This window comes from Chinchilla lanigera, unplaced genomic scaffold (genome assembly GCF_000276665.1).
Source record: "Chinchilla lanigera isolate Chin_1 unplaced genomic scaffold, ChiLan1.0 scaffold00044, whole genome shotgun sequence".
Taxonomy (NCBI): domain Eukaryota; kingdom Metazoa; phylum Chordata; class Mammalia; order Rodentia; family Chinchillidae; genus Chinchilla; species Chinchilla lanigera.
The window spans coordinates 6,582,366-6,593,062 of record NW_004955445.1 but is presented as its reverse complement, the minus strand read 5'-3'; the positions used below and the strand labels follow the sequence as shown (position 1 = coordinate 6,593,062).

General features: G+C 43.3%; 1 protein-coding gene across 3 annotated transcripts in view; it reads right to left on the bottom strand.

Moving 5' to 3' along the window:
- Window positions 1-1,067: 1,067 nt before the first annotated feature.
- The window catches only part of LOC102017282 (zinc finger protein 64 homolog, isoforms 3 and 4), a 20,639-nt gene continuing 11,009 nt past the window's right edge, over window positions 1,068-10,697 (bottom strand). For all 3 annotated transcript variants that reach the window (XM_005392289.2, XM_013518327.1, XM_013518328.1), the window contains exons 4-5: window positions 6,359-6,610; window positions 1,068-2,241 (exon numbers count right to left, since the gene is read on the bottom strand). In XM_005392289.2, the coding sequence (XP_005392346.1) occupies window positions 1,532-2,241; window positions 6,359-6,610 (962 nt within the window). In that variant the 3' untranslated portion in view covers window positions 1,068-1,531. The remainder of the gene's footprint in view (window positions 2,242-6,358; window positions 6,611-10,697) is intronic.

The window sequence follows — 10,697 nt, the reverse complement described above, 5'->3', positions numbered from 1 at the left end:
CTATCAGAAACACAAGAGACGTTTGTGGGACTTCCATTGACGAGTTCCCACTTGAAAGGGCAACAGTTTTCTGTTTCTAGAAATGCGGGTAACACTCATGACAAATAGCAGAGAGGCAATAACAGAATCTGCACACTAGCCCTGGCATTCAGTAACAGAGTGCTTTTCGGATCAAAAACAATAGTTCCGGTGCTGGGGATATAGCTCACCGGCATAAGCGCTTGCCTGGCAAGCCTGAGGTCATGAGTTCGATTCCCGGTACCAAAACAAAACAAAAAAACCCACCAAACAATAGTTCCAAAGCAAAGCAATGATGAACTCTACCATCAGTACCTGCGACATTTTAATCTTCTCTTCCTCCACTAGCGGGTGAGCAAAGCACGATGACCTGCCTACTGCAGAACTTAAATGGAGTCAGGACGATTCAAGTCGCTGTCACAAAATAATCTTTCCTATTAAATAACCTCACTGTTTCATAAGCAAAATAGTCCCCTATATTCAATCCGTAACATCCTTTCTTCAGTTTACCGAGGACAAGATTGAGTCCATTTCAAAAGCAAAACAGTGCCGCTTAACGAAGGCACACAATAATTTAGACTAAATAAAGAATTTGAAGAAAAGATGTCAAAATAGAACAAACAAAGCAACTGCAGGTAAAGGATGTCTCCACGGAAACCTATAGCCTCCTGAACTTTAGTCCAAGTGAAAGATCCGTTGATGAGGTTAGATTTTCAGCTGTGCGCTATTCAGCACACACTAAATGCTTTCTGTGATGTTTTACACGTCACACATCCTAGAACCACGCCCAGGGCTTAATGAGGCCCTAGACCTGCCCTCTCCCCATACACGCATGCACGTTTCGGAATTCTACAGCCTTTAGGTGCCGGCTGGGCCAGCGTTAGCTTGATCTTTGGCGCCACCTACAGGTCAGAACGCGTTTCACTTCATTGCGGGACTCTGCCAGAAAGCCTACAGAACGTTTATCAAATATTTGAACGGGGTGGGGGAGCGGATGGAGACTCCCCTACCATAACCCGTGTAGAGAGGAATGTCCATCAGTCTGCAGATGAATTTGCCCTTTTATTATAAAACATAAAAGAAACCGCACAAACGTATCACTGGTAACCATCCAGGTGAAGAAATACAACTTTCCCAGTCACTGCGGACCCTTCACGCTCCCGGTTCTCTTAACCGGGCCCACCGCACACATCAGTTTAGCTTGAGATTTCTATGCTGTCTAACTAGGTTAACGACTCCGTCAGAGATGATCACTTTTAAAGTCGGCATCCATCACGAAGAGGCTCTCCTTACCGGACAGATCCATGCTCAGTGGACCCTGTATCTGAACGAGCAAGGCCACTTGCCCAGGTACTTCTTGTAGGGAACACAGAGCTAAGGAGAAGGGGCCCGCAGCGTAGCTCTGGCCTAGGCCCTCGTGTCACGTGACATCAACCACTGGTGCTGGAGGCCAGAACTGATGGCCAAAGTCTACCTCGATGGCCTCGCAGTGGTACCCCCAACCCCGGCCACACTAGAGGTCATGGCTGGGCTCCAGTGGCACCTCGAGCTGCCCGACGGAGACCAGGGGGCCAAGCTGCACTGGGGTGCTGCTTTCAGGAGGGAAGGTGACCAAGTTCGAGTTCTTGCTGTCACTCTGGTCACTATGCTGCTTCCTGTGGCATCTCAGAGAGTCGTCCCTGACAAAGGACGCCCCACACGTCTCACAGCGGAAGGCCCTCTGGGTCACTATCCTGGCCACGGGGTGGGAGCCACTTTCTCTCGGTGCCTCCTTGCCCTGCGGGGCCCTGTTCTCCGTCTTGGCCTCGTCCTTATGCACCTTGTCAACGTGCTTGGCCAGGCTGCTGGGCCGCTTCGTGTCGAAGCTGCAGAAATCGCACTTGAAGGGGCGGTCCTTGCAGTGGACCCGGCTGTGCACGCGCAGGGCGGCCGCGCTGGAGCAGGAGTAGCTGCACTCGGGACACTTCTCAGGGTGGTCAGCCTGGTGCAGCCGGCTGTGCTCCAGCAGGTCGGCTCGGTCCCGGCCCTGGAAGGCGCAGTGCAGACACTTGAAGGTGTGCTTGATGCGGATGTGCGACTTGAGGTTGGCCTTCATGGTGCAGCGGACGTCACAGAACTCGCACTTGAAAGGCTTCTCCCCCGAGTGGACAATCATGTGTCTTTTCAAGTCCGAGCTGATTTTGAATTTGGCACTGCAGAGCCAGCACTGGAAGGGGGTGTCCCCTAGCAACGGAAGGTGGGTTCCCATTAGAACAGGCAGCAAAACGGAACTCCCCCCAGACATGCACCAGCACACAGAGCCACGGCAAGATGAGGGGGTCTTCATACTCATTAGTGAAATAAATCAGATTCACAGGAGTAAACCTTGTACTTCCCCCCTACTATAAGAACCTGAGAGAGTAAATAAAATCTGAAAGGTACAATCAATATTGTAAAAGGGAAAAGAAACTGCTCAAATAGGAAGGAGCAACTGGGATGAAGGAGGGGAGAGGAAAAAGAAAGAAGCGGGAAAAATATGGATATATAGATACTCAGGCTAGCTAGGATAATTGTACTACTAATATTGAAAGGAACTGTTAGTGTGTAATTGTTTGATCAATCTTGCATGCTTCTATCTGGTTATATGTGCAACCGTTTTGAAGATGACATTGTGTAGTATAATAACCACTGTTAATATCCTGCCACCATGTTTTGAAATTCTGTATCATTTTTATTGCTCTCTATGCTGTTTTCTTTGTATATTTGTTTTTGTTATTTTGGTTTTTTTAAATGAACAACAAAATTTATATGTATATATAAGGATAGCTGGGATAGGTGTATTGCTGATGTCGGTGGTTTATTGACAGAAATAGTCAATGCTTCAAATATTCTTTCTTCTTCATCAGTTTTGCACGCTTGAATCTGGTCATCAGAATGACCGATCTGAAAATAATATGCAGTGTAAGAACCATTATTCAGTTCCTACTATCTTGTATGGTGAAGCTGTGCATCATTTTCGATTCTTTTTAGTTTGTTACTGTCTTTGATTAATCTTACATTCTTATGTCTAATGGATTGAGCAACTTCTTTGAAGATAACAGTATGTAATATAACAGTATGTAATATAGATAACAGTTTTTTAACCATTGTAAATTCCTATCATTTTTTTTTTTTTTTTTTTTTGGTTTTTCTCCAGTACCGGGAACCGAACTCACGACCTTGTGCTTGCCAGGCAGGCGCTTTGCCTCTGAGCTAAATCCCCAGCCCCTATCATTTTGTTTTGAGGTCACGTATCATTTTTGTTGTTCTGTGTTGTTTTGATTTTGTCCTCGTTGTTTTGTCAGTTTTTTAATTTTTAAAATAAAAAATTTTAAAAAACAATAAGATGAGGGGGTCTTGAGAAGCTCAACTATTTGCAATTTCTTGATAATGACAGCACTTACCGTGGGGATTAACAGCACTTGTGCAACATTTCAGGAGTACAATCACCCCCATTTTACAAAGAGGGCAACTGAGGATCAGAGAGGAGAGGTAGCCAAGATCTGAACTCAGGCCTCATGGCCCCCAAGTCCACATTCTTGATGGCACTTGAGTGTGAAATATAAACTCTCATAATTGACTTCTAGGAATGGAATGTGGGGGAGTGAGAAGCTACTTAGCAGTTCTCTAAATACAGCTCGGACTTATGAACATACTTAGAACAGTCTTTGCACTGTATTACACCACTTGTTTGGCTTGTATTACTAAACTTTTTAGTTTTATTAACTACAGACTTGTTTTTTTTCTTTGTTTATAAAATTAACCCATGAGTTTGATAAATAATGAAAGCCATGGCATCCTCTTTAGAGTCCTTTCTCTGCAGACACTAATAAATATTCTCAGGTATTTGGGGGTTTTATTCTGTCACTAGTGGACTACAAGCAGAGCTAAGGGTCTCACGTGTCCTACAAAACCAGCTGCCTCCCACAGGCTGAGGCCTGTGATTCCTGCTCTTCTAGGGTTTTTTTTTTTTTCCCTTTTTCTTTTTTGTGGTACTAGAGATTGAACCCAGGACCTTGTACATTGCCTACATTGGCCTTGAACTTGTGATCCTCCTGTACTCAGCCTCCCACGTAGCTGGGATTACAGGAATGTGCCTCTACATCTGGCCTAGTGTTACCTTCTGGACTGAGTAATAGCCCTAGAGCCTAGTCCATTAGAATGTGGAGTTCTTTGAGGATCTATCCTTCTTCATCACATTAACTTTGTACTCAGTAGGCATAGCTTTATTTTTACATTTCACTTTAAAAAAAAGTCCATTCTGTCCTGTGAATTCTTACCCATAAATCATTCTCAGATTTCAATTTTAAAATCCAACTACAACTAAGTCATATAAGACTGAATATGTGAAACTGTCCAGGGCTAAACTCTGCACCAAGATCACAATCGCCTCCTCACAGGGCCACTGTCATGCCCCGGATGGTGCACAGTGTCGCTACCGTCAAGGTCGAATTGTCCTCTTTCTTTCACACTCTCGCAGAGCTACATTTTAGCTGGCTTTGGGATTACACTGCGTATTTCTTGAGAAAAAAAGAATCTCACATACTCTCAGAAGCCATCCAGTCTCTTAATTATATAACCTTTCCCATGGATTTATAAATGGTTTTCCTGAATTTCTTATTTACTTTTCTCTCTTAACATTGCATCCAAGTATCACCCTGACATTTCTCTTTGCCATGATCCCAGGTAATTATATTTAGATATTCACACAAAAAATATGCCATGCCAGGTTTTGTTTTCACCCTTGTTTTACTAGAGCATATTTTCTAGTAACTTTAATTATAGTGGCTGGGAATAGCATCTTAAGCCCTTGCTTATACTTCAATTCCAGTCTCACACATGAGATAGTTTGGCTGGGTATAGAATTTTAAGTTTGAAATAGTTTCCCTGCTTTGAAGGCTGTTCCACTGCCTCTGGGAACCAACAGTATTAGACATCTTTCTGGGTATGGGTATCCCCTTTTAGCTCACTTCTTCCTGATTGGCCTATTGTGAGTCTTTTTATTCTTTCCAGTCCCTTAGAATTGTGAAAGTCATTTGATTTTCTCATGACTATTTTCTTTCTTTCTTTTTAAGCTTAGTAGGAAACCAAATTTTCAGTTTCTTATTCTTAGTTGTCTAAAAGAATTTTTTTTGCAGTCTCTGGGAAATTTTATTGACTATACAGCTAGCACCCAGTTTTAATTTATGCCTTTGTTGTATGTCTTTATAGAACTCCCTATTGGGAAGCAACATTTCCGCCAGAGATGGGCATCGACTAGAATTTAAAAGTTTTCATCTGTTACCCACATACTTTATTTCCAGGAGTCTTTATTTGCTGGAGTTGGCACACTTCATGACACACGTTTCCTGCAAATGGCTTACAACCCTTGGCTGACCGTATTTAGAAAGGTAGGCAGGTTGAAGGATGAGACACAGGTGTCCTGCCTGCTACCGAGCAGGTTGAACAGTTTTGCCAACAGGCTTTGGCTTTTCCCTGTGTGTGGTGGCCTTATTTACATGCCACTTCCAAATCCGGAGCTCTCAGGGCACTCAGACACGGGCTGGAAGAGCGGCTCCCAACTCCGAGTCTGCCTGCATTTGTCTGCTGTGATATAGCTTTCTGCACTCACTTTTTAATGTCAGCATATTCTTATCTGCTTACCATCGTCCTGAATTCACTGAAATGCTCATTTCATGCGCTTCATTGTGAATGTCCCCATCCTCTCATGTTTCTGGGCCACATTAGGTGGGTCCTGTCTAGCTGCCATTATTTCAGTGAAGTCCCACAAAAAGGGAAAGAAAAGCTTCTAGAAGTTTGTGATTTGCAGTTGCACTCAACTGACTTCACTGTATTCTTGAAATAAGCCATGCAATCAGGGTATAAGTGAAAATTACAGACATGTCTAGCATATAGGTCAGACTTTTATTTGAGATAGATCTTCTGTCATTTGGCTATTGTATTGGGCATCCATCTCCAGATGTATTCTGTTTTTTTTTGTTTGTTTGTTTTTCTCCGGTACCGGGAACCGAACTCACGACCTTGCGCTTGCCAGGCAGGCGCTTTTGCCGCTGAACTAAATCCCCAGCCCCCCCACATGTATTCTGTATACTGCAGTTAACCTATAAAACCCAGCTGTCCAGCCGTCTGTTTTACTGAGAGCTATTATTCTGGTAGTGAAAACCCAGACAAGCCACCTAATCACAAATTCTAAGTTCCTCCGCTTCTGCCACCAAGTGATTTAAGTTGCCTACAGCTTAAGTAAATGAAAGTTCAGGCACTAACGAGAAGTGAAGGTCCTGAGTCTCCAGACGGGGGTGTGGGGGTGTGGGGTGGGGCTTACCGGTGTGGGAGCGCAGGTGCACGGTGAGCTGGCTGGAGTTGCGGCTGGCGTAGGGGCAGAGCTGGCACTTGTAGGGCCGCTCGTCCGAGTGGATTCGCAGGTGCTTCTTGAGGCTGCTGCTGTCCACGGCGGCATAGTCACACAGGTGACACTTGTGTGGCTTGACACTTGTGTGGCACCGCATGTGCATGGTCAGGTTGTCTTTCCGGCTGAAGCACTTGTCGCAGAACTCACACTTGTGTGGTTTGTCTCCTTCAAACACAGAAGGGTTCAGAGTTTTAAGGGTTTCCCGACCAGGGTAACCACACAGGTTTGATTAGGAGGAAAAGCTGGGCACATGGGCCTGCTGCCTCCTTCCGTCCGATGCCCGGACACAGAACAATGAAGTCTACATTGGAGAAGGATAACATTTTCATTTTCACTACCTCTAATTATAATTTAGCATTTTGTACAGTTCTGAACACAGGCAATCAACTACGGTGAACGAGTCCTTCGATGTCCACATGAGACAGCGCCCCGTCACATTACACCTGCAGCACTTCTTCAAGTGTCACTTATGCTTCACGGTGAGGCCGGTTAACACCCCGGCCTCTGGAGCCCGACTTTAAGTGTAGGCCAGCTGGGTGCTACCATGCACGCTCATCCCTTGCGTTGCCCAGAACCCCTCACGGTGGAGATTCTGACCCAGTGGGTCTGGTGAGGGCTGGGATCCTGGACTCTAACAGGCTCCCAGGGGGCCTAGTATTGGATAGCAAGGATTTGACACACAAAAATATCATATATTTAACACTTTGATAGCAGTGATGTCAAAATACAGTTTTAAAATACGGCATATCTTATTCAATAAAAAGCATCATTCTGGGAAGGGTCCGTAGGTTTTTCCAAAGTTGCCAGGGATCCATGGCAGAAAAAACATTGATGACAACTTCACCTGGGGGGTCCTGACACGGTTGCTCTGCCTGTGGGGTTCAGGAGAAGTCACAAGCAGCACAGCTGTGACGCTGGGGGGGACACTGTATAAACAACACAGTCCATAGCTGCTGTGTCAGCCTGCTCCACCTGACTTCCGAGTGAGTGCCCAGGACCAAACGAGCTCAGAGTATGTGAGCGATTCTACCGAACTTTCTCGGAAAGTGTGTCCACGGGCCTCTCAGTGCTTAATGACACAGAGAAAGACGTACAAGCCATGCTTGGATTCATCTGATAAGAGGTGCCTGATGCCAAGTGCAGAATTACAAAATAGGATAAAAATATCAAGGCTAGAAGACCATTTCTCCTAGCAGGCTAAATAAATGCCACAGGTCCATTTCAAGAGAGCACAACATTTGAAATTCAATCACCACTCCTGACTAAATACACATGACAATACACATTCCTAGAAGGCCAGGAATAAGAATAAACTTCTTCCCGTGATAAATCATCAGCACAAGAAGGCCAGGGATTCCCAGGGACCCTAATCCTAAATGCAGGCTAAGTCAGGGCATCTTCCTAGTGGGAAATCACACAGAGACGGTTCACTTTCACCAGTGCTCTTCAATCTGGACCCAGGAGCAAAAGCCAAGGTGCTCAAGCTCAAGAGAACCTCCTCAGTTCCCACGTCTGGTCTACCCAGGCAATCCCAAAGAATCCAATTGAACTACTGCAATAATACATGGGAGCACAGCAAGAGGACCAGAGTGAGCACACAACACATTTTAAAATAGTGTCACCCCATCAGCGCTCTATAAAGCTTCTCTGTCATTCTCTCTGACACATCCCCAATCCACACCTTTGCCCTAACGATAACAATATTCCTCTTTCTGAACTGGGCGATGGGGAAGGAGAGTTGGTAAAGGGGAAATTAATGGAATATGCGGTGTCTTGTAACTCACTACTTTAATTCACTATTTCAATTTCAGCCAGCCTGACAAATGAAATACAGTATTTGCATTTAATTTGCACTTCGTTGCTTACGGGTTTTTCATGAGACTACCAGCAGCTCTATTTCATAGGGGCCTTCTTGTATCTTTTACCACTGGAGTTAGTTATCTTTCCTCTGTAGAAGACTTTGCGAGTTCTGAAAAGTGATGCTGCCCTTTGTTACAAATTTCATCTTGTGGAACATTCGTCTTAACTTTTTGTGGGTGTCTGGTTACGTTTTTCTCTTTGATGTAGTCGTAGTTAATCAACTTTCTCCTATGTGGTTTGACAGCTTATGACACAGACTTGTCCCCTGACATTTACAGGCTCGAGTGTTTCAGTTGCTGCGCTTGGAATGGAGAAGTTAAGGGCTGTAATCTTTACCCTCATAGACCACGGACTGGTTCACATCTGTTCCTCTATTTCCCACTGACCTCAAATGCCACCTGAGTTGGGGTTTTAAATTTGCCCTCCCCACATATTTTATTCTCTTTCCTCTCTGCTTATTACAGTTCTACCACCACACTGTTTGAATCCTAGTTCCATGACGCCTTAGTTTCTGATCAACTAAAAAGTCTGACTGTCCAAGGATTTGGTTACTTTTGTGCCTTCTTTCCTCCAGGTGTATTTTGTTATTGAGAACACAGGTGGGATTACTGGTGTGGATATGAACTCAGCAAAAGAAACTCCTGCTGTCACTAAATTCCAACAATATGATTTATTTATCTTTTATCAGAATGATTAGAAAATTTGAAAGCACACATGGGGTGATTGAAATATAGGGTGAACGTTTAAATGTTTTAAATTTATTGCAGTAAAACCCGCTTTGCTCTTAACCCCCTTTAAAAACTGCACACTCACTTTGAGCACATTCATCCCTTCCTTTTTGCTGCTTTCTGAAGCAGCTCTGAAAGTCCTCTTTCGTGGCTTTCTTGTGAAAACAGCAGGGCATGTCCTCATCTACCTTGTTTACCAGATGTGGCCCTATGTGACTTCTAGCTCTTTCTTAAAGTCAAAATGACCACGAAAGGTGTATATTTGGGATCAATTCAGAACATCTGGGCAGCCACAAAAGTGAAACTAAAGATGCTCATGAGAAGATTTCCAGAACAGCTTCAAAGAGTAGCAGGGAGGATAGGACAAGTGTATTTGAAGTGAGAAACAGTATCTTGAGGGGGCTACTGGCATTGTGTTTTGTTGTAATAATTTTTATTTAAACAGTCACTTTATCATACTTCATATCTATGTGATTACATATATAAAAATATATGATTAAGAGATTTAAACTGTTTCTAAATTCTCCATCCAGAAGTAACGTTAACATGAGCCTTCTTGTCAAGATTTTACACAGGAAATAGGAATAAAGTGTTTTATTCTGTTCCTGCCCTCTTCCACAGCCTACTCTATTTCTATTACGTGATTAGAGACATCCCTAATCCACCAACATGATGGTCTAAAAGTTTTGAATTTCCTTTAGAATTTCCACAGTGGGATACTCAACTAGTAGAGTCCATGCAAATATTCTAAAATGTTAAAAGCTCCAAAATCTGAAATACTTCTGGCCCAAGCATTTCTGAAAAAAATGACATTTAACCTACATTTAATTTTTCTCAGGTGATCAACAATATTAACAAAGTGGATTTTTTCCCTATAGTATAATGAAGTGGATCAATGTTAGGAAAAAATTGCATAAGTTGGTGAGTATTTCCCAAAGGACTAAGGCAAGATGTGACAAAGCACTGGTAAGAGCCATTTGAGGTGCAAAACAGATCAACAAATTTAAATTTAAGTTTGAAAAAGTTACTGCGTAGCTGCAGATTCTATACACCAATGGATCTTTACGAAATCACCCTTTGTTGTGTTTTGGGACAACCATTTCTAACATGAGAGCTTATATTTTCTTCATATATATCTATGTCATTGTCAACTAACATGACACACTGCAATGGATTGCATACGAACACAGATGCCAAAACCTGGCCAACTGTTAATTCAAGGCCAAATAAGAGACTTGCAAAGGTATAAACAATGCTACTTTTCAATACATTTTGCCTTAAAAAAAGATACTTTTCATAACAAATGTTATTTTAATATCTAATGGTTTATTATTTTCAAATGGATCTTCTCACGTTTTAGTTTTACTTTCTAACACTGCAACTATGATAGAATATAAACAAAACTTGATGGGAGCCTTCAGGTTTTAAGTGTAAAAGGATCCTGAAACAGGGGTCACAAGGGACACTACTTCTGGGTCATGCCCTGAGGGAGGGATGCCGTGAGCTTTCCAGGCCCATCTCCTACTTTCCATTCAATGGCCCAAGGGTCGGGGAGATAGCTCAGCAGCACAGTGCCTGCCTGGCAAGTACAAGGGAGTTGGATTTCCGGTACAAAAAAAAAAAAAAAAACAGCAACAAAAGAAAAAGCAATTCTGGGCAGCAAA